Source organism: Accipiter gentilis, chromosome 29 (genome assembly GCF_929443795.1).
Source record: "Accipiter gentilis chromosome 29, bAccGen1.1, whole genome shotgun sequence".
NCBI classification, from domain to species: Eukaryota; Metazoa; Chordata; class Aves; order Accipitriformes; family Accipitridae; genus Astur; species Astur gentilis.
The window spans coordinates 19,282,318-19,306,035 of NC_064908.1; the positions used below are offsets into that span (position 1 = coordinate 19,282,318).

The 23,718-nt window shown below is 41.7% G+C and overlaps 2 protein-coding genes across 5 annotated transcripts; one reads left to right on the plus strand and one right to left on the minus strand.

The window, feature by feature from the left end:
• Positions 1-4,460: 4,460 nt before the first annotated feature.
• Positions 4,461-6,707, minus strand: NDUFA8 (NADH:ubiquinone oxidoreductase subunit A8). The gene is made up of 4 exons (XM_049833190.1): positions 6,598-6,707; positions 6,334-6,497; positions 5,194-5,359; positions 4,461-4,708 (listed from the first exon to the last, which is right to left on the minus strand). Exons 1-4 carry the CDS (start codon positions 6,646-6,648, stop codon positions 4,571-4,573), a joined length of 519 nt encoding a protein of 172 aa, XP_049689147.1. The 5' UTR covers positions 6,649-6,707; the 3' UTR covers positions 4,461-4,570.
• A 71-nt stretch (positions 6,708-6,778) lies between these two features.
• MORN5 (MORN repeat containing 5) lies at positions 6,779-22,498 on the plus strand. Of its 4 annotated transcripts, none has more exons than XM_049833138.1 (6): positions 6,799-6,863; positions 6,938-7,085; positions 7,437-7,548; positions 8,469-8,600; positions 20,380-20,495; positions 22,402-22,498. In XM_049833138.1, exons 1-5 carry the CDS (start codon positions 6,817-6,819, stop codon positions 20,457-20,459), a joined length of 519 nt encoding a protein of 172 aa, XP_049689095.1. In that variant the 5' UTR covers positions 6,799-6,816; the 3' UTR covers positions 20,460-20,495; positions 22,402-22,498. The 4 variants fall into 4 exon arrangements, with proteins under 4 accessions (XP_049689096.1, XP_049689095.1, XP_049689094.1 ...); XM_049833137.1 differs by lacking the exon at positions 22,402-22,498 and adding an exon at positions 21,727-21,823; XM_049833136.1 differs by lacking the exons at positions 20,380-20,495; positions 22,402-22,498 and adding an exon at positions 10,380-10,624.
• The last annotated feature ends 1,220 nt before the right edge of the window (positions 22,499-23,718 follow it).

The window sequence follows — 23,718 nt, forward strand, 5'->3', positions numbered from 1 at the left end:
GACAAACATGATCTAAGCTATTCTGCAGGCAGTGACAGCAGCAGCAACGGGGAGATCCTTGGGATGCAGGCAAGATAGAAGAACTTTTACTTTACTAAATGTTCACATTTCTCTTCTTTGAGCCCTTATTCCTGGATGCAGTCAGGTACAGCAAAGCTCTTCATGTCCCAGCAGCTTCTGCTTCTGTCCCAGCCCTGCGATAGCCTGGAGCAGCTCTCAACCAGCCAGGCAGACTCAGATCGCGCAGGCAATGCAGCTCTCCTCATTGCCTGCTCTCGCTGCACTGCTCGTCAGGCACAGACATCACACACAAGAGGAACCTGCACCCATGCATGCGTTAGGCTTGCCAAAGCTTTTGCAACACGCATAATGGAGTGGAGAAACTTGTTGTTGAAGCAGAAAGAAACCAAAACCATGAATAAGTCCTGCACTGCCGAGTAAGCTGTGTTGCTGACTCGCCTTTGGGGTCTGGGAGCCACCCCCCTTTCAGCATCTGCTTCTGCTTGCAGGGTTGATTTACTGCCTTAATATCCAAAATAACACTACATACTTTTTGCTTCATGTCTGCTGTTCTGTATTTTCTCACATCTTCTCCCTTTGCCAAAGTACTATTTGTATCACACTCAACCATTCAGAAGGTGTCTCAGATTCAGATCAAGTCCCCAGCTAGAAGAGCTCACAGGAAAAATCATAACCATAAAATTACGAACAGAAGCACAGGCTTACATTATTAAGACCATTTGGTAAGGTCATGTCTATTCCTAATAAAGAGAAATAATGCACTTTTACATGAAGTTAAATATTGCAATTAACCTGCTTCCCGTGTTTGCCCGTCACACCCTGCTAGCACTGGCCCCACAGGTTCAGAACCATCCTGTTCTCTGCAGCACCAGGGACACCCCCTTTCTGGATTCAGGGAAACAAACACAATTTACACTGGGATTTTCCAACCATCTCCATCTACTTTGGCTATACCTTAGCTTCCTTAAGTCACATCAAATGTGATTGAGGCAATCAGAACGTTTTCAAACCATTTTTCTTCCTCTTCTCACTTCATACTCAATCCAAGAGTTTTTTCTATGTAGAAAAAATCAAGTTGAGACAACATTCAAGTGAATTTTGTAGCAAAGAAAAAAGACCTAATCAAGTTTCTATTAGCAATACCAAAGCAGCCTTCGGACTTTCATGATGGCAAAATCTTCACACTGATGCCCAAGATCAGCTTAATGCAGCCACAAGAGGGAGTCTTAAATCTCCTATTAATACCCAGATGGATTCTGGTTTCAAAACTCTTCTAGTACAACAGTACACATCAAGCTTCCAAAAGGATTTTACAAAGTTTTCCTGAACTCCAGATTTCTTCTCTAGTTTTACAGGAGTATCCTTGTTCTGAAGGTACAGGTTCTTTAAAATTACAAATCTTTGGTATAAGATACAGGTATTTCTTTTCTTATGAATGGAGGTGGGGGAAATTACCTTATTTATCCATTCTAGAACCATACTGCAATTGAAGGCAGAGGAAGAGGAGTACATGAATGGTTTTTGCCCTAGCCAATCTCAGCTTACAAATGCTTGAAAGGCTAGTTCCACCTGAACTGACTCCTAGAAGTGCATTTTATAGCAGGGATGATAATACGCATAATATGACATGCAACAGAATTATGAAACTCACAAGAGAGCTAAATAAAACCAATTACTTCCCTCCACTCACTCAGGTTTGGCAGCTACAAGCAGAGCAGGAGTTGCTGTTGGACTCCTGGTCTTTTTGGCTAACAGTACACCTTCTCCAGCCCTTTTGCCTTGGAAGCTAAACTGAACCATTTGAGACCAGGGCACGTCAAACTGCCACATGTCTTGGAGGGGGGTCTTTCTCTTCAGGATACCGTTGTGCTAGCGCCACACAATTCTGCTGCACCAGAAATGCACACTCCTACCTTACTGAGATTAGAAATTACACTAGGATTTTACTCTTCCCATCCATAATCTGAAAGAACAGAGCAGGTCCTGCCTAATCTAACCCACGGCGTGGCAAGCTATCACGACACTGGCTTAACATTTTGTTAATTTGACACACGATTAGAAGCTCTGGCAGAGCTAAGGGCCTAGAACATAACAAATAACACTTCTCACATTGCCAGCAAAATATCTGTGTTGAATCTGTATGCGTCTGCTCTCCATCTGCCAAAAAAGTGTCATGATGCATTCCTCAAAACTACTTTTATGGTCTTTACTCAATCTTGACATTCACTTGTTCTAAAGTTCCTAAGAAAACATTACAGCTCCAAAGGGGGCATCTATGTTTGAGTAAAGCCACACAACGATTTTCAACAGAACTAGCTACATACAGGCACTGTCTGAAGCACCAAGAAACAGACCTCTGGCAACACTCTTTTTGCAGAGATTCCACCACGAGATAAAGACAAGAAGCATTTAACTCAAAGAGGTTAATGAAAGAAGTGCTCATACTGCAGCAGAATTCCACTTGACTTTATCACTTCATTGTTCTCTGCTGTTCTCTTCTGTACATTCACCTGCCCACTCCCGCTTGAAACTGAAGAGGGAATCCAGGTGAGCAGATAGTTAATTCTGGCTTTTAAACAAGGTCAGTGCATCATTGCTAGATCAACCACCTCTGACCCAAGAGGTAGCAGATGCAGCTGTCACGACACAGGCGAACAATCTTAAACCTTGAAGGCTGCAGCATAATCACTAATTTTTTTGCTTACAGTACCAGCCAACTTAAGGGTGGAGTTCGTAAAAGGCTGTTTAAAAAAATTGTCCCCCTATTTATGCATGCCATTCTTTTCAGAAGCAATTTAATGGGAAAAATACTCTTTAATTATGATTAGGGGCTGACTACTGCAATGCCCATGCCTGTTTATTCAAAAGCAGATGTTCAGCAGTGCAATGTTTCATACGTTATGCTGACAATAGTAAGTTATTAGCAAAACATGGTAAGTAATATCTAAAAAGTCTTTCTGCGAGGTTGCTGAACTACTGGAGTGGGTCAACAACAAAAGATCAGATGTGACACATGTTAACATCCCAGAACAATTTATCCTCTACTTGGCCAAACCTCATTTCACTCACTCAGCTGAATGTAATTAGACCTCAAGCTTGTCCTAATTTCAGTCTCTGCAGAAAAGGGGTTATCTTTCTTCAGCAACACAGGGCTGCTCTGAAATCCTGGCAATGATCTGCAAGGAGAAACTGCAAAGGTACACACCATCTCGCAGATTTAGACAAGAAGCTGCTAAGACAGCATGATATGTACATTAAAATGCAAACATGTATGCCATAGCACCTGCTTTGAGTTTCAGTCAATGCACCCAAGCAGAATGTTGCAAGAACCCAGGACCTACACAGTACATGAGCTATTTTTAGATAAACGTTGCACAATTTTCCCTCTGGCCCATGGATCAGAAACACATGCTGCAGCTAGACCCGTAACAGTTTAATCCTACCCCAAACAAGGAGATAGTAAGTCTTCAGATCCTAATAACGGCTACTGAAGGAGCAAAGCACTATTCAAGTCTTTGCTACAGTTCAGGCTACACAATCTGGCCCAGAGTAAGCTAAACTGCACCTGGCTTTGTGAAAACAAGTTCATTTAATTTTGTCTGACCTTTGTAATAAGGTTCTTGCTATTGGGTGGAAGTAGACAAAAGACTAGACCTACATCCTACGAAATGTATGACTTTTAGATATTGTAGAAAAGATAAATTAAAGCAAGCTGATTTACTCCTCTATCAAAAGAATATCACAGTGAAACAATGGGAAGGATCTGGCCCAAACCCCTCAAATCAGGGCCTTGAGACAGAAGCTAAGCCACCTTCTTACTTCACTTAATGGGACAGGAAGATCCTTTAGGAAATAATTTTTCCTTAAAAGGTGTTTAAAATTTAGTGTGATTTTTCTGATGAAGTAGCTTGTGTTCCCCCAATCAAAAATTAAAAAATGGAAGCCACTAACCTAGCTGCATGAGCAATGAGCAGCTGGCAAGTAGAACAAGGCTCTTTATGTCAGAAACAGTACTGACCTTGTACCTAGCAAAAGCCACAGATTTGACTAAACCCTTGCTCCAAGACAGATTTTAGGTTAAAGCTATACAGGAGGCCCTTGGAAAAAAAAAAATAAATGCACAATTATCAGTTGCAAGACTAAGGGAAGACACTAATGACTTGTTTGTTCTCAAACTTTCCTTGATCCAAGTGGCAGTGTTCTCAATAGGTAGATAAAGCCTCATGCCAGTTTTTGATTGATTGAAGCAGTAGTCAAGGACTCAGGCTACATTTATACACATCCCGGACAAGCCTGGTAGTCACCATCAAGCAACTGACATTACTAGTGCTAAGAGGGTCCTAAGGGCTATATGACTGCAGAGAGCATTGTGCAAAACAGGGAAATATATTTTTTTTTTAGGATGTGTGAGTATGTTTAAAGAAGTCTACTAAGCCATGTAACGGTTTGGGGTTCTTTAATCATTAAAGTTATATCCAACGCATACTGGACAATTTACATTTCCAAGCAATACATCTCTGCACTTTAGTTACAGCACAGTCTGCCCACTTTACCAGGACCAGAAAAAGAGCCTACTGCCAAATGGTGAAGGCTTCAGCTCTCCTTCAATGGGTGGATTTGGCTCTGGCCTAGGTCTAGAGTGATAGGGATTCTCAGGCATAGGACGGTCTGTCTTCACTTTTGTAACCTGGAAAGAAAAAAGAAGAAATGATACAACTTCTCACAGTGTTTAACAGAAAAGCTAGATTGAGTCAGAACTTAAAGGAAAAACTACCAAGAACTATCAAATGACACTAAGGACACATTGTTGATCCAATGAGAGCTCCTATCTCCAGAGTGCTTCTAAAAAAGGGAAGGGAAGGGAACTTCACTCATAACTACAGAGTAGTTCTACATGTGTGTGAGCTTCACTCCTGAAGGAAAGGTCTCTGCACCAGGAAAAGCAAAAAGCAAGAGTAAATGTCATTGTTTAAGAAAAGCACAAGTCTTCTGGGAAAGCAACCCTGAAGAACGCTGACAGAGTCTTGACTTCTATTAAGTCCACAAGCTTCCAGTGTTGAGTTCATGAATCACCTTCTGCCTGGGAGAAGAGTCTGAGACCTGGTCTGGACACAATGTCCATAAGAACGGAGAGAAGAATCTGGCTATCTGATCAAAAAGGTATGAAGTTACCTTAGAGAGCTCTCCCAGATCAGGTCTCACCCAACCCAACTTCTCCAGCACACAGTTATCAAATACTGCCTGCTGCTTTCGGCATCGACGGAGCTCCTGCAAGTTGGTATAGTCAATGCAGGTCCAGTACTCAGTAAACGGCTCTGCACAGTGCGTCTTAATCTTCCTGTAAGAGATCACAGAAAGAAAATCATTAGCAAGTGTTGTAATTCTAATGCTTTTCTCTCTTACTCATTCAAACCTCAACTTCTGATAAAGTGGGTTTTGCAGTTTTAAGTTCTCAAGAACATGTAAAGTTTTTAGAGAAGTCAGTATTTGAAGCATCGTTAAACAGAACTTGATACCAATACCAGTAAGATTGATATCACTGTAGCTGCAAGTAGGGATAGCAATAACTTAACTAATATGTGGCAGGTATTCTTGCTAGGTAGATGTACGCAGCTCCTCCGTAGGAGATCCTTATATGTACACTTAGTGTACATTATACAACGCTCTAATGCTTCCAGATTAACCTGATGTCTTAAGCTCAAGAAAACATGCTTAGAACAGAGGTTTCTGATTACTAGCTGCTATACCAGAAGCGGACATGCTTTGAGCTAATTAACCTAGGTCTTTTACTAGCAACTTAAGAACATGACACTGGCACACACCTTGGATCTATATTTTTGGTCAGTAGAGACAAACGGTGTATCTACTTGAGCTTTTACAGTAGCACAACTGTGAAACAGAGAGGACTGACAATGCAAAGCTTAGGTCGGTTTCCTCGATTTCACGATATAGACGCAAGGTGCAGAAGCAGCGAGCCTTCCACCACCTCCCTGCATTCCTTTGCCAACCTAACAAAAACCTGAACCACCTACACCAGAGACCACGAAGCGTCACGTGAAAGAATAAAGTACAAACAAATAAAACAAACAGCACAAGAAAGGGCACAGCCTCTATTCTCAAGAATTAAAGTTTAAGAAGCAACAACAGACTCCAAGGGCCGCGGTGGTAGCAGCATTTTTAAACGAAGCGACTGCCAGCGCTCAATAACGAACCTCAGCAAGGACGCGCTACACCGGGAGATCCCCAGAAACACCTTCACCCTCAGGGCGGCCGGCCGGCCGCCGGGAGAGACTCGCTGGGATCCCCGCTCACCTGAAGAAGTCGAGGGCGCACTGGTTGACCTGTCGGCCCTCCTGCAGGCACTTCCGCGGGTCCTTCTCCTCCCAGCGGCACAGCATGAACTCCTTATTGGGGCGGTCGCACTGCGCGCCGTAGTGGTGGGCCGCGGCCTTCAGCACGGCCGAGCTGACCGCCACCTACAGCGGGGCAGAGCGGCAATGGGCGCCGGCCCGCCCCGCGGGGGAAGGGAAAGGAAGGGAAGGGCCCGGCGGCGGCGGCGGGCGGGCGCTCACTCACCTCCTGCACATCGAGCTCCTCCAGGGAGGGCACCTGCAGGGAGCCGGGCATGGCGGCCCCGCTCTCCTTCAGCTCCCCTCAGCGCCCGCCCGCCAAGGCGCATGCGCGGCCGGCAGGGAGGGCGGGAAGGGCGCGTGCGCGGAGGGCGGCGGGAGGTGGAGCCCCGGTAGCGCCGCGTTGCCATGGCGACGCCGTCGGGTCCGGCCGGGCCGGGCCGCCATGGAGGCGGCGGGCGGGCGTTACATCGGGGGCACCGTGCGCGGCAGGTGGGCGCCGGGGGATGCGGAGGGGCTGCCCGCCGGTTCTCCCACCCCACCCTCAACCGCCCCGTCTCTTCCAGGATGGAGGGACAGGGCTCCTACACGCTGCCGACGGGCACCGAGTACCGTGGAGAGCTGCGGGACGGGATGTTTGAGGGAGAGGGAGAGCTGATCTTCCCCAACGGCGGCAGATACCGGGCGGTCTGGCACCGCGGGGTGCCCGTGCAGGTACCCCGGGCCGGGGCGGGGGGGGGGTGGGGCTCACCCCGAGGGGCTTAGGCCGCCCGCCTGGAGGCCACGCTGCAGGGCAGGTTCTGAGGTGAAATAAGTGGATTTCCGAGCCAAGCCAATTTTTACCCCCTCCCCGGTGGCGTCTCACACCCAAACGTGTGAGGGGCGGCCTGCCCGTGGCCGGGCATCCCGCAGAGGCGGTGGTTCCCGACGCCATTTGAGCCCCAGCTGAACCGTGCACTCGCTCTGCTCGGCTAACGCGCCGTCTTGGCAGCGGGAGCGCTGGCCTTGTTCGTACTCAATCCATCCATCATGTTTATTAACTCTGGGCTTGAACATGTTTTGCAGGGGAAATACACTTTTGCAGATGGTCTCCAATACAAAGATAAAAAATGGTATTACTGTGATGGCTACGACAGAAGATTTTATACAGAAATCTGTTCTGGTCTTAAACCACCAGGTACTGAATTGCGTTTGCGATCCTAAGAGTCTGGAAGGAATTAAACTAACAACTTTGCTTAAGAAAGATTAATTTGGCTACATGAGTAACATGGAGCAGAAATGCTCTGGCTAATTTCAGGACCCGACCATACGATGCTGCCAGAAGAATGCTGACACCACCTTCCACCAGCACAGCGCAGGATGCAGCATTTCAGCCACAGCATGGTCTCTTTTGGAGTGATGACCTGCAGGACGGGCTTTGTTATCTACAGCTCTTGATATCCAGATTAACCCTTTTATACATTTCACCTTCACTGCATTAGCAGTGTGCTTTTAATATAGGGAAGTTGAGTGAAAGCAATTAGTTTACATCCAGGGCATCAAATAAAGTTTGAATGCGTCTGTCCCACATAGCAGTTTTAGTAGATACCAAAATAAACATTTGTGTCCAGTCTATATTTTTGCTAAAGACATTTATAATATTATTATTTGTCCGTAGTCAAAAGGTGAAAAGATTTATAAGGAACAAGTGAGTAAAATATGTAACATAATACATAAAATGCTCTTCTTTATACATAGAATATTTTAGTGATGACACGTATTTTCTGTGAGGCCAGCAGGACTCTCCTGGCCCCGTTTTGTAGTCTGGGGTCATATTTGTAATGTTAGCTTAGTGGGCTGAATCACAGGACTGTGAATGAGGAAATCAAAGTGATATCTTTTTATCACCACTTTTTGTGTATGGATTTTTCCATTTTCATTTTCTCCATCTGCAAAATCGGCAAAAGGTTTTATAAAATTTATTGTAAGGTAACTGCATTGTTTTTATAGCAAATGCCATGGAGATGTAATATTTGTTAGTTATCTTGATCAAAGGCACAAATGCAAAAAAAAAAAAAAAGGCAAAATAAAGCAAACTGTTTGGGTTTTTTTCTTCAGGTACTTCTCAGCTTACAAATCTGGATCCTCCCAAAAAAATCCCAGAAGGTTGTTACGACTGTGGTGATGGATTCTATAATCCTGAAACCAGAGTTATTGTTGACTACAAACTCAGGTTTCTGAGAAATGCAGGTATGATTAACTTCTTCTGCAAGGTAAACTAAGATGAGTTTATTTGTCGTATCTTCTAGGATGCGTGATTAAAGCTAAAACGTAAAAAAAGTCCATGATTTGGTTCTCTTATCATTGAACTAAAATATTTTTTACTTACTTATTTTTATCAGCAACTTATGTATCCCCAGAGTTGTATAAATCATATTTTGCAAAATTACAGTGAAGTATTCCCAAGCAGATATGAATAAATATATTTTATTACTGTTTGATATGTTAATCTCAGGAAAATCTCTGGTCTCTTCCATAAGGATCTCAAGTAAGGGAGTGGATGTAAGGTGTTCATCATTGATCCTGAGAGCTAATAAACCCTGTGTTGTGAACCAGCAAAGTGCTTAAGCAAGTGCTTATCTCTACATGTTAGAATAGTCCATTTTATTGAAATGAGTCTTAGAGCTATGTTGACATACCTTGCTGAACAGGAAACTTTCTTGTCACCTTGGAGAGCTGTGTTTTGAGTAGAGTGTGGCAAACACTGGGTGTTGTGGAAAAGTCCCCAAATTAATAAGCCTTGGGAAAAATTAGTTCTCATCAAGCCAAAAGAGAAACTTTTCAAATTAAAGACGCACAGAAGATCCCCAAACAGTTGACTTGGGGATAACTCAAAAAATGTGATCTCACCTGAAACAAACACTTTGTGTTCTGGCTATTTAACCTTTGTGTTTATCACCTTTTTAGTGCAGATTTTTTTTAAGTGAAAATGAGTTCTGAAAGCAACCACCTACCCCACTTCCCCCCCCCCCCCAAATGTCCAAATTGCAAGACCTGTTTTTTTCTAGAAGACAGAACATTTCATTTTCAGTGTGCCACAGTTTAACAGTTTTGTTGCTTGGAAACTCCATTTTTCAGCAAATTTACTATTTGTTGAAAAAAATTCTGCTCAGCCCTACTTTAAGAGCTTTTACAAGCACGCACTGTGATATTGGAGGAGGGGAAGTGAAGGGGGGGTTTAAATGAATTGGAGATACCATCTGCTATAAAATATACCCTATGATACATGGCCTGTTTTATAAACGTTGAATAAAAACTGATCTAGATTATTACAAATGGCATTGATCCAAAATACTGGAATGCAGTGGGCCTACTGATGAGGAAGATAAGCAACATGCTTTCCAAAAACACAGGAACCTACACAGATTAGTACAGGAGGGAACGCCTTGGAATTCAATTTATTGTTTTTTAATCTGTTCTTTGAACTCATTGTCCTTTATGACATTTATCTCAAATCCTACAAATTATATCAATCAATATTCGCTAACCAGACCAGCACAGCGTGCAGTCTGACGGAGTTGTTGGAGATGTGCTTTGTGTGGCTGTTCCATTGAAAGCCGTGTACACAAAGTTAAACTTGTTGATGTGAGTGTGAAGAAGGAATGTGTCATGTAGGCCAGACCCTTCCTCTCAAGAACATGAACACAATTGAAAAACCAGGCACTTGTTCAACATCAGAGGAACTCTTACCGCCCCAGGAGAGATGATTCAGGGCACAAGGCCACTGCAGTAAAAAAAAAAATAAAAAATAAAAAAACCCCCAGCTGTAAGCAGAAGAAACTGAGGAAGAGGCTGGGATGACAGGGAACAGATCCAGAATTACTCCATTATAGGTTGGGCAGGAAGGAGAAGGAAAACCTCCAGGCTTCCAGCCAAGTCTTGAAAGCATCAAAAGCAGATGGTAGGAAGCATTCAGGAAGTTCTTACAACAGCTTGACAGGTTTACCAAAATGACACTATCTTCCTCAGGTCTGGCAGCAGGCTTTCAGAATACTCCAGTTCTCACCTTTCACCCTGGCCCTATTATGAAGCAATTTCTGATTGTTTCTCAGCTGTTTGTGAAAGAGGGCAAGGAAGCATACGGTCTTGGCACCGACTTGCCTCCCAGCTGGCAGCATCCAGGTACCATTCCAGAAGAGAAGAAAATAGACGCCATTTGAAACTACTCAGTTTGCTTCCACCACTTCTTTGTCAAGACGAGTGGATGTAGAGTACTGTAGAGAGTCCTGTTAAATTTGGCAAGCCTTGCATTTCACTAGCGTGGAGGTCTGATACTCATTTACTTAGAGAGCTCTTACTGTTAAAGCAGTGCAAAGGCCTATCATGAAAACATAATCAGGCCCAGGGAATAAAATGACAGCAAGTTTTGTTATATGTTTTTATCTAGCAAAGTTTTCCAAATTCTCATTACAATCTTGCAGTTCTTACTCCGTCCCTAAACCTCTGTTTCCTCGGGGATGCTCAAATTTCTCTTGATTCTCCATGTGTGCTTCAATCTTTTTTTTTTTTCCAGTATTGCGAAGTACACAAAATTGGACACATAAATAAGAATGGTAATGCTCATTTGTAAGAAGATACATTGTTTATTTTGAATAGATACTGGGACTAGACTCCTGTTTCACTAGGAGCATTACTTTTTTTTTTTTTCCCAGCAATAGGACTCCTGGCACCTTTGTAACAGAGCTTGGTGAATAGAAAGATGGGAAGATGTCCCAATTTTTCAGTGAAAAGTAGAAAATACATGATTTTATATTTAATGCGAAGCAGGGAGGTACAAGAAGAGCTGTGACATTCAGGTTTTAGGGCCCCCAAATATTAGAGAAGCCCAGAGCTATCAAAGAGAAAATACCATCAGAAATAGAAATTTTGTTATACCAAGATAGAAAAGATTATAGGAGATTGCCTGGGTCACCTCTCTTTTGATGAAAAGCAAAGATACTTCTGATGAAAATTGCCCTGTTTCTCCTGTGGTTCTCCCAAGGATGGGTTGAATAATACAAAATGTGCTTTTGCTCTTTGTAATATGAGAATATTTGTGCTACAACTTTCATATTCCATCTTGAGGTTTAATTAGTATGTGTATGGTGCATAGGGTAGCTTTCTATACTGCAGTCAATATTACCTGAAATATATGCATCTCTTCATATAACATCAAGAGCCCACCTTTACACAGCTTAGTCAGGTAACTGAATTAACATGCACGTTATTAAGAGCAGGATTAGGCCCAGAAAACCAGGACAAGTGTCTTATTAAGAGGAGAGGTCTTGGTGTTGCTGCAATCCCAAACCAGCCAGCAATCAGCTTAGGATTTCTACAAGCCTGAAAGTCTTGTAAAAAGCATCAGGAAAAAGCCTTCTGCTTCAGGAATCATTATGAGCTGAAAAGGTCAAGATTCAAGAACATTATTTTATTACAGTTTAGAAAAGTCTGGGGTTAGTCTGTCTGAGGTTCCTTGGTTGTGAGGCTGACCCAACTCCACAGGCAAGGGTGCAAAGCCATTTTAATTCTAAGCCATAGTAATCACAGACTTACAGTTTCCTCACATTGTTACCTTGGGATGAAGGTTCTCATGCTTGGTCTGAAAGAATTTAGAAGCAAAATTTTTTTGAAAGTCAGCAGCGATGTATTCATCCATTTCAGGTTTATCCAAGTATGCAAGTCCATGAGACAAATCTCCTACATTTAGACTTTTTTGTCTTACAACTCAGATCTGACTTGCACCAAGCGCCTTTTGGGAAATGTAGACTTTGACTTGTCTGAAAAATGTAGTTGAGAAACAGAGCCATAACCACTCAATAATTAGGCAGGGTATTATTTCTGTACCTACCCTCATGTACCCCAAATACATGCAGATGTTTGCATGCTCTTTCTCATAAACTACTGGAGAACTGGGTGTGGGATGAGGACCTGGCAATTTTTCAGGCCTGGAGTATTTCTGGAAAAAAGACAGCAAGTTTAACTTAAAGTCGACCGTGGTGCAGAAAAAAAAAGATTGACTGCACTTAGGGATCATGCACAGAGCTTTATTCCCTGTTCTTCTTTGAAATTGCCCATTCTGATGATGGAGGGAGTGGATGAACAGTCTGATTCCAGGCTAGTCCCTAGTCATTGCCTAAGAATGTGAGAGTTGTTTTGGCAGATGCCCTTAGCAATGGAGAGGAAAGCCCCAGCAATACACATACAGAGGGAATATAGTATTTTTGTTCGAATGAATTTAGCTTCCCATAGATTTAAATGTCTACTTATAACGCAGGACCATTTAATCTTTTGTACATTTGTTTCTTTTTTATTTGACTTAAGATACTGAATTTAGATGAGGTTTAGTTCCTACATATTGAAACTCTTAAAAGCTCTTCAAATAATTGTTCTTTGGATACTTGTTAAGCTAAAGAAATCAGTTTTGATCGGCAGTAAAAGTTCATGCTATTTTAAGTGCAATGCTATAGCTATTTTCTGTTGTATATTTAATCATTTTGAATTATATGTCATGTAAAAGATTTTAGCTCTGGGGCATTTGCCAGATGGCTGATTCTGCATTTCACACAACAAAAGAAATAATGTTTGTGTAAAGCTCTTAAAAATAGTTGGTAATCAGTATATTCTACAACGAATAGGATCCAGACCTGTTTGGAAAAAAACCCCAGCTTTTGCAGAAATTAATTTAGAGGATTTGGTCTCTACCTCTGGGCTCTGAACAAAACAAATTGTGTCTATTGTTTGCTGATTTTTTAACATTTAACAAGTTAACTGAATTGTAAATTTTACTCATTTTTATGTTAAATGCCATTTATTGCAATCCATTGATCTTTTTCTCTTTACTTTGGCTGACAAACTTATTTCTGAAAACGGGGTTTTGTAAAACAGAGAACCAATACTACTCTCAGTTTACACAAGTAGAGCATACAAATGTGAGCAGCTCGTTGCTTTTCTTGCAACAGCTGGAGTGCTTGTCCTTTTTACTGCTAACTCCTCTTTCTGGCCTCTTTGATTCATATTCCTCCAAAATACCACTGCAAAAAATATTTTCTTTCTCTGCCATGGCACTTAGCTTGTTTTCTTTGCCCACAAGGCTCTACACAAGTCCGTACAAATTCACCTTTTGGTCTTGTTTCCTCCATCTCCCATATACTTTCTTCTCTTACATCTAGTTCCAGGACATAGGGGGTTTTGCCCGCATTCATACAATTCTAGCTTTCTGGTACTTGCTTTCCAGACTTGCTGCTTCTATGATAGTCAGATTTGCAAAATATTACATTAGGAGGAAGGAAGGTTAGAAATTGTATTATAGCTCTTTCACCTAGATCTCCAAGTGTCACTCATCTATCTCTTCCCATTTTTTAGTTAAATAGCTTTTGTCCTCATGTGAGAGCTTTGGACCTAAATAATCTTCAATGCGTAACAAATAAATTAGTTGAGGAGCCAAATCTTAGAAGGAAAGGCAGAATGTTAGCAAGTATCAAACTGGGGACTGCTGAGTGGGCAAGGAAAATGAATGAGTATTGAAGATGGCAGAAGGAAATTGAGTCTACTTAAAGAGAAGATCCCAGACTCCTATGAGAAGTAGCTTCATGTCTATTCTTACTCTCCTCTAAACAGTTTAAAAAATGTTGGACCAATTCTCCTACCCATCATATGCTCTTTTCACATCTTTTTATATAGAAATGTGTTAAGATCAGGCACATTTTGAATAGCATTGCAAAATTGTTATGTCTTTCTCAGCGTCAAAGTCTGCTCAGGTGACAGGGATAGCTGGAGACTTCTCATCCATGTAACCAAGAAAATATTTTTAGATTAAGTTTGGCTTACGCATTTTAATATAAAATATACTCCATTCAGTAAAACAGATTACAAACCAATATGATTTCTATTCAGGACCATAGCCAATAGTGATAATATTAATATATGCACCATGATGTAAGTTACTATGGTAATTATGGTAGCTATAGCTTTTGCAGATATATTGTTCCTTGTGGTTTCCTGGTCTTAAAATACTTATCGTTTTGAAAACCGTGAAAGTTTCAGTTCCAAATAGTGGCATGCCAAGAATAACAAGTTTGTTTGTGTGCTAGCCATCCTATTGTGAATCCATTAAATAGGTTATACACAAGTCTTATAGGCACTTATATTCAACTATATAATTCACGTGAAAACAAGTTTTACAAGAGATGGAAAATTCATTTGGGGGCCATTTTGGAATTACAGTAATCAAAAGTAAATGGAAGGGTGAGAATTTGTGGGTGGAAGCAAAGGTTAATTGAAAACATATTTTCCATTTTCTTGCCAGCCTTGACGTTGGTGGGGTCAGGTGCCGTAAGGAAAGTGGTGCTAGGGACCCGGAGGGGGCAGTGGAAATGAAAGGGGTGTGCCAGGCAGAGTCCACGGCTGAGATGCTATCACATGTGATTGTAATTGTGTAGTGGAAGAACATGATAAACTGCACTGCGGGTGATGGGAGGAGTCAGGCATGTGAAAGAATTAAACGATATTGTTGTTTACAATGGTCTGTGTGCGTTTGGCCCCCTGCAAACTGAGAGGAAACTCAGCTCTTGTTCAAGGATTGTCTATTGTAAACACACCCTGTTACAAACTGTAGTCCTGGAAAGCTGCTCTTACCACATGGCTGTGTCCTCAGGGTACACTGGAGCTGTGAGCCTCTGTCCTGATGGAGGCACATACCAGTGCACGTCCACTTCCCTCCTTGCTCTCATGGCCTTTAACAGAGGCGAGAGTGAACAAAGGGATGATGCCCTCTCACGTCTGGTCCCAGCTTGCCCTTGGGCAGAGGAAGGAGCCAGGGATCTGAATTTTGGAGTGCATCAGGGAGTGCATCAGGCCTCCAGTGCAGACAAAGCCTTTAAGACACCAGGAACGCATACAGCTCTAAAGTGCAGTAGGAAGACCTAACACAGAGTCAGACAAGGTTTTTAAGTTGAACAGGGTAGATTTTTTCCCTGTGTAAGCCACTAAGCATTCTAATTTCAATGCAGTATGTCTTCCTGCACACCTCTGGGTGGCTTCCTGGGAAAGTGTTTGTTAAGAGGGCAAATGCAGAAGCCTTCATGACAATACTGCTGTTTGCTGACAGTCTCCGCTCTGCATCATGGCAGACACCTAAGCATGTGCTAAGAAGTCTCTCACAGCTGAGATTTCTGTAAGCAACAGAGAAATGTGATATCTAGAAGCAAATAATTCTAAACTTTGCAATATGCATTTAATATAGGAAGATTAAATGCACCTAAATTACAGTGTATTTTCAAGTCATCCCTTGAAAGCACCCTGAAGCAAGCCCACCCTGAATTTTCAGCTGTTTCTAATCCCAGTAGAGAGATAAATCTGGAGTGTGTAGTTGGGGAAGTCTCTTCTGCCACTACTTTTAGACTGAACGTTGAAAATTAGACAAGTGATTTCATTTTGCAGAGATGCTGAGCAGAAATCCACTGATTTAAGTGGGCTGCAGTTTGAGCTCACTGTGGAATACACCTAACAGCATCTTTGACAGACACCTGTTTGGACTTTGCTGGTGTTTGGAGCTTCCCCTAAAGCCACCCAAAACACGGAAGAAACTTGCAAAGCAATATTTGTTGAGAACAACTAATTTTGAAATAGGCTACTTACAGGAACACAGTACAACCAACAGATTTAGCTGGGTCTTATTTGCCTAAAATGACTCTATCCAAACTGACCTGTTGACTGTGTAGGCAGTGTCCAACAGTAGATCAGTAGGACTTGCACCCCGGTTAATCATCTACTGTGGGCAGATGCTGTTTCTGGGGATCAGTTGTGCAGGTGGCTACCGGGGCTGGCTCCGTATGTCTCTGCCTGCTTAATGAAAACAGCCTGAATTAATTACAAAAATAAAAGAGAAGCTATCCCAGTTTGGGCTGGCTGAGGATCTGACCCACAATATTCAAAATATATTTTGTGGGCGCTAGAAAACTGATCTTATTTTTGATTGAGACACATGAAAATAATTCAAAAGAATCAGTCAATACTTACATATATTCTAACAGCTCATTCGTTAAGATCTCTTGCTATCTCTCTCCTCGTTTCAGTGATATGTCATGAAAATAATCATTATCGTTCACTAACTTTGGAAGAAATAACTTGTTAACATTTACTAACTGAACAGGGATACACCAGATTGCAATAAAATTTTCAGACAAACCTTTTTTTCTTTACCTTCAAATATCAACATTGTTAGTCCTATTTCAGCAAAGTCTGTTCCATGAATGTTTATTCTGCTGAGGGAAATCTAAAAAAATGGATAAACTTTTAAAGATAAATGTGCTGACACAAAATTCAGCACACAACATGAAGAACCCCATACTACCTAATTGTGCACAGAGTGATAATTTACCACTGATTAAAGAGTTTGTATTTTTTTCAAATCTTTTTTAAAGGGAAAATTACTTCTGAAGGTGAAGATGTGCTTAGACAATCATATTAACATATTCAAACAATTGCAATTTGCAAAATAGTAATTACAACTCACTATCTGGTAGCATTAATCAAACTTCAAGGTTTAATTCCATTTTAAATATTGATGAAATGTGATTCTCCAATCTAACCCTGGTGTTGCAGGGTTATGGAAGCAGCCAGTGACAGAAAAAGAGGAACGTGTAGTTAACAAGCAGCTGCCACAAAGAAGGATCGGCATCTGTGATTTAAATTGTTAGCTGCACAGTCAGGTAGAGTGTAAAAAGGGTAGTCAAGAGGCTGTTAAGTCCATTGCTGCCAATTACTAACAATCAGGGAGGAGCTTTAAGACTTGTTCAGTACAATAAACCCAGTTTGTCTTGTTTCAGGGGTTACTACTGAAGAGGTTGCAGCTGCACTGATTCAAATAGCCCTAAAACTACAGTAATTATCAACCAGTCTTCTTTAGTGTAGCAAAAGTATGTTTTACCATAGCTTAACTCTTTACATTCTAATATTTCCCTGCCTCTTCTCACATAGCTAGCCCTGGAGCCATTCTCATCTCTGGGTTTGTGGTTCTTCTTGCTATGCTGGATCAGTTCTTTCATTTCCCCTTACCAAGACCTAGGACCAGTAGTATGGCATGCTGGGTTGGATGACAGTTCTAGGGATTTGCTTTAGGATATTTTTTGGAATATTGAGTCATTACATCTATTTTTTCTTTTCATATAAAAGTTGACATTCATATAGCTCATTCAGTTTTTACAGCTGATTAACTATATGCAAGTTAAGCAGTGCTTATGAACATGTATTTAATTTGCATGAACCAAGACATTTTGGGATGGGTCTGGGGAGGCTAAAATCCTTAGAGCAACCTGCCTTGTGTGCTTTCCTAGGAGACCACGAAAACTCAGAGTGCAGAAGGAAACAACCTAGGCAAACCAAGGATATGTTGGAAACCTGTTATATGAAGCCAAGTTAGCATCTGCCTTTCTTAGTGCTTATTTATACCCTTGATGCTCAGCTAAGTGAGTGCTGTAGATTTCTCACTAGGAAGGCAGACTGATTATTTCTAGTACTCAGGTGAGCCACGTGTATCTGTACCCAAATACAAGCTAGATAGTGCCGATGTATAGCATGTGTAAGTTTTGTTTATTCCTTCACCATGGCAGAAATGGACAAAGTTTCATTTTCGTGCAATTATTACAAGCTCAGATAAACTATTTTTTTCGAGTCCAGCTAAAATGACAGAGCTACCCAGGCTGGACAATATCTGTTATAGCCGAGGCTCACGTGATCACGTCGTTACTGTGCTGGAACACCTAGTGCATAGAACAAAAGCCAGCACATTGATTATGGCTTTGATGTTGTTTTTAAGAAAGCTTAAGGACCACATTTGCATTCCTGCTGCAGCCTTCAGTGGAATCTCTGCCTCTGAAAGGACTGCATGGTCTTTAAGCAAGATTCAGTGCTCATCTTTTTAATTTCCCCTTTAGCATATTTTTCAGCATTTATCTTCTCCTAGTTTATACCCGAATAAGAAGTATGCCATTAACAGGGTATTTTGTTATTGATTCATAGGCATAGGGAATAAGAAAGAGATCATGTTAGTGAAACACAGAAAAAGCTGAACTTAACTATTTTATCCAAATGGTAACCATTTTTCAGTCATTAAAGCAAGCCTACCGGCTGAGCTGTTGCAACAATGGCAGCACAAGCGTGTTCTCCAACCCATTCACGGTCACTAGGCTGCTGCTCAAAGGTGGGTGCTCACCACCAAAACCGAACTTTTGCAAGCCAGCACCCTTGAGTGGGAAATGAGAAGAGGGTCAGTAGGCACAAACAAGCACTTTGTCTGGAAACCACTCATTGTACGCAAAGAGCAAACTGGAGAGCAGGCTCTTAGGGAAAACCTCCTGTGAGTCACCCGCCTTTCTGACTACCAGTTGTGAAGGGTGGCAGATGAGTGCTGCCGTTCAGACAAGGGACAAATGCCTTGGCACATGCTTTCCTTAAGCCTGCTTTTATCAGGATGCCAGCAGAGCTGCATGTGAGCAGCATCTTATGAGAAGTGAAGGTGTGCGCTTGACTCACTCGTCCAACAATGAGAAAAAGGGGAGGGCAGCATGAAAAAAAAAAAAAAAGGATAGAAAAAAAGGAAAGACAAAGCTGACTTGATTCAAAACCCACTGCAATCAATAAGATTAACTCCCAAGCTTGAAGACTTGTGCACCAGACCTCATTTGTCACATACCCTCCTGTGAACTTTCACTTCTTAGATTAGCACAACTTCATTCCCAGGACCTTCCTACCTTTTGCATTTCAAATGCTAACTTAAAGGTACATCTCCACAGTCAAAAGATCTCCATGAAAATGTGACTCCTTACAAGCGACATGCTTCTTTCTCTGTCTACTTTGACCCACCTAAGCAGGGCGCTCAGCTGTGCAGGGCAGCTGTGTAAGTAAATGGGACCATGTGCTATGCCAAACGATGGCCACAGTACCAGGATTACAGCCCCCTCGGCTCCATCATCGCAATTGTCTATTCTTTCAGGTAATAAGGGCTGCTACAAACCCCTCAAAATTTAGATGGAGGCAAGTTAGAAACACACATCGCAAGCAGCTAATATGAATTTGTTAAGACAGCGATAAACACAAGAAGCAGCTCTAATACATTTCATTTATATAAAAATAAATACAGGTATTGTTTTAAGTAACACTTTGATTTTTTTCAAGGCTTTTTGAAGTTTGGTTTTCCTGGTCTACTACACATATCTCTTTTCCCCTACACAAACACAAAAGAAAAGGCTGCAGAACAGTTTTTGGAGACAAGACTGTTTAAATCCCTGGAATTAAGAAGCCACAACTTAATATTTGCCAAGTTATTTTTTTGTAATCATACACAAAATTTCTATTCAAACTTTGCTGGACAGTTGTTTTTTCCTACATTGTCTTTGATTTTTTTTCTTTCCACACTATCATTATGCTCTGAGAATAAATATGACAGACATGAATACTAACAAGGGACACAGACAATGGTCTAAAATACATCTATCAGCCACTATCAGCTTATCGATACCTGTCATAATGTACATTTCAAAAACGGCATTGAAAGAAAACCTGGAAGACAAGAACCTAGGTTTTGACTATAGCTTTTTCTTTACGTTCACTTTTCATAAACCAACAAGCAACACACAGTATTTAAAAAATGTGTATCTTCATTTCTGATAGTTTCAACATATCTCCTGCCAAAAAGTAAAAAAAATAAAATCTATACATGTAAATCGCATAGCTCTGCCCAAGCTAACCTTATCAAACAGCCCAATAATCAGTCATTGCCATAGATCCAGTACCTCCTGCCTTGACAAATTCCAACACAACACCACACAATCTTTTAAAGAAACAAAAAAAATATGTTCTAAGAGATGCCAATGGCTAAAAATGGATTTTTTTCTCAAAGGAAAAATAGCTGGTTTGAGCTGGACCCTAGTGATGCAAAGAGCAGATCTGACATGGTGATATTTCGTGTTCTCTTTATTTATTTCCCTTTTAGATGATGATGAGCATGAATGGATCATTCGGACCTGCCGGAAAGCTTGGGATGAAACAATTGAACATAAACCGAAACCATGAAAAAAGTTTTTGCTAGACGATAATATCCCAAAGCAGGTAATCTGATTCACGATAAATCTAATTTATCCTCGTGGATTTGTCTCACCCTTTCCCTCTACAGGAATATAATCTTTTTGTCATCTTTGTCAGCACAAACAAAAATGGAAATAATCATTTAATCAGTCATGCTGAGAAAAAGCCATGGCAAAAAAGCAGACTGTACTCACAATAATATTCCTGAGAGGTGTGCAGTGTAGTATATATAAACGTTATTAAGCCTGAAAACAATTTGCTAAAAAGAGTGCCTCAGATTCAGTGTTGAAGCCATTCAAATCCATCTTAATCAACATTATTTTCCCAGATTTTAGTTAGCTGTCCTGGTGAATTCCTTTCCTCTCTTTTTGCTCAGTACTTTGATATTGATTGATCATTATAATAATGTACACCAGAGGTATTCTTTAATGACTGGTTTGCTAACTAGGAAATTATATCCATTTACTACGAACGTTTGTTGAACTCTCCTGAAGCCAGAGTTTAACAAAATAATAAAAGAGGAAAACTGGGTGGGTTGCTGCTTGATTAGTAAGCCAGAAAGTATTTAAAAATAAAATAAAATGGAATTACATCATTTTCTGGATGTAAGTGCCAGCACTTCTACTTGCATTAACTTTATTTATTACACAAATAAGACATTTACAAAGCACAACATTAAAAGTATGTAACAAAACAGACATTGGTTTTACAAAAAAGTGCTTACAATTTAGTTTTACTTTTTTAAAATAAATATTAGTCTTGACTGTCCACTCATTCAGAGAAATTTTTTTAACCATTGTAGCCAAGACATGCAGAATTGCAACATGCTACAACAAAATGATTGGTGGATGAAATAAAACTGATGTGTCTATAGTTGGCATCCTACAGATAATCACTGATAGTAGTGCAGGACTGGTTCCTACTCCCCTGTCCCAGCTAATAAGTTGTGTAAGCACCTTTAGCTTGGACATCAGGGTTAACCAGCATGAGCCAAAAAAAAAAAAAAAATTGGTAATAAAACTGTAAACCATTCCACTTTCAGACCCTAGGCATATTTAGTTACCTTATTAAACTTGAGTGAAAAGCCTTTCACTGGCTATCTTCATGGGATTTTGTCTGCAAAAGGTTTTGTAAATAGCAACTGGAAAAGTTTAGTACACGGAGTCTGCATTACTGCACCAGAACCCATTTGGCAATTACTGAATAAACTAAGAAAATGAGAATGATTTTAATTTTATTTTTTTTTAATCTACAGACAGGAGATGAATGCAAATGACCTGAGATAAGGTTTGGTTCAGTGGCAACAGTCAGTGTGAAATATGTTGTGAAACAATGTATTGAATAAATTAGAGGATTTCTTACATTCTTGGTACAGTTGAGTATTTTCCATACACATAATTAGCTCTAAAACTGCACAAGCTGAATTGCTTCCAGTTTTTGCAAACAATTTGGGCTTAATATAAACAGAGCCTGATTTCTGAATTAGCAAAGCTGCTCCTGGCTACTTATGGAGGAAAGTACCCCGGAGCACAGTCTGTGGGGGGCAGTTAGCCCCACGGGTAGTGGTGAGTCCACTTCCACTGGAGAGTAGCACCTACGCTCCCTTGGCCCTCTGCTTTGCACTCCAGTCCTGTCAGTGGTATCAGTTACAAAAACGTTGATATACAGTACATTTCACAAGTGGGTTTTTTCTGATCAGTAACTAAGCTGATATTTAGCAGATACATATTTAATAGTTTCCCTTTCATTGCACCACCGAGACAGAAGATAAATGCATCAAGCCATTTTCTCCCTCAACAAAACGGTTGTGGAAATCTCAAGTACTGTCGGATGTCAGGTCAAGTTACAGCCTGAAGTCTCTCCTTCAGTCTTAAGTGAAATAACTACCCATTCGTTTGTGGCACTAATTCCACAACTAAACGATCATTAGGATGCGCAAGCACAAATGGAGGAGAAAGTTGGGCCCCGGCAACCCTGCCAGCCGCCACCAGCATCTTAAGGCTGTTGCATGCGGACACAGCGATCCACCTCAACCTCGCGATTACAAATGCTCCACCGACAGCCAATGAAGGGAATGCCCGTCCTTCACTCATTGCTACGGACAAGGACAAAAGTGACTGCAACGGGTGCAACCGATGACTGTCCCCTCCCTGAGGGGGACACCTCTGCAGCAGTGGTTCCAGTCAGGTCAGGTGTGCAGGAGTGCCTTGTCACTGGCTAAACACTGGAAGTGGTTATTTGCACATCAGGAGGTGACAATAATACTTTGCAGACTTAATTTCCTCTCTCCTTTCAAATGTTTTTTTAAATTGGGGATAGAGCTGCTAGCTGCTGGCTGCAATTAGACAGAATACTGGCCTAACTGTCCAAGGTATTACCATCACACTCTCGCTCTCACTCTGTATTTTTTTTAATATACACACACACACAGAGGTATATGCGTGTGTGTGTATATATATATTTGTTCCAACAAGTATCAATGCATGCTTGTACTCAATTACTTCTCAAGCCAAGAGATCTTGGTGGCCACCTCAGCAGACATCCACATCTCCCTACACCATTCCCCGTGTGGTCAGAGCGGCGAGCGTGCCTCATGGTTAGCTGGAGCCGCGTGTCCGGCTGTCGGTGTCACACAGAGCTTGGGGGCACGGTCAGGAGAAGGCTTGCCTCGTGTGCAATATGGGCTGGCCAAACCAGTGGGATGGCTGCCCACCCGGCCGATGCTGGAGATTGATCCAGGATCTCCCAGAGAGAAAAACACATGTATCTACAGTTCGAATTAAAAACAAGTTATGTAACGGATGGATTCCTGTCTTCTGTTCCTCAGGCACAGTTCAGTCATGTTATGCACTAACTGTGGCTCATAGTAGGCTTTCACATTCCTGGAAATTGCGGCCTCGCAGACACTTAGCAGCAAGACAGACCCGTGTGCTTGCATGGAGAGAGGTTTCGTTACAGACCTGCTCTTGGCTTGGTGCAAACTGAGAAGGGCTGGCAAAGGCTACTTGTTTACTTTTTGTTATTACCATCAATGGAGGATCATTTCGGAGTTTTTTTCCTGATTTGGGGCCAGACTGCCGAGCACTTCCTCTGCTGTTGCACTGAGCCCTGCGGTGCCTGCCCCGCCGGCAGCAGTCCTCCCGGGCTGCGCCGTCGTCCGAGGACTTGGCAGGAGCAACAGCCGTGCTGCAGCAAGGGAGAACAACAGGAGGGCAGAGGGAATCAGAGCGCTGCTGCCAGGTAAAAG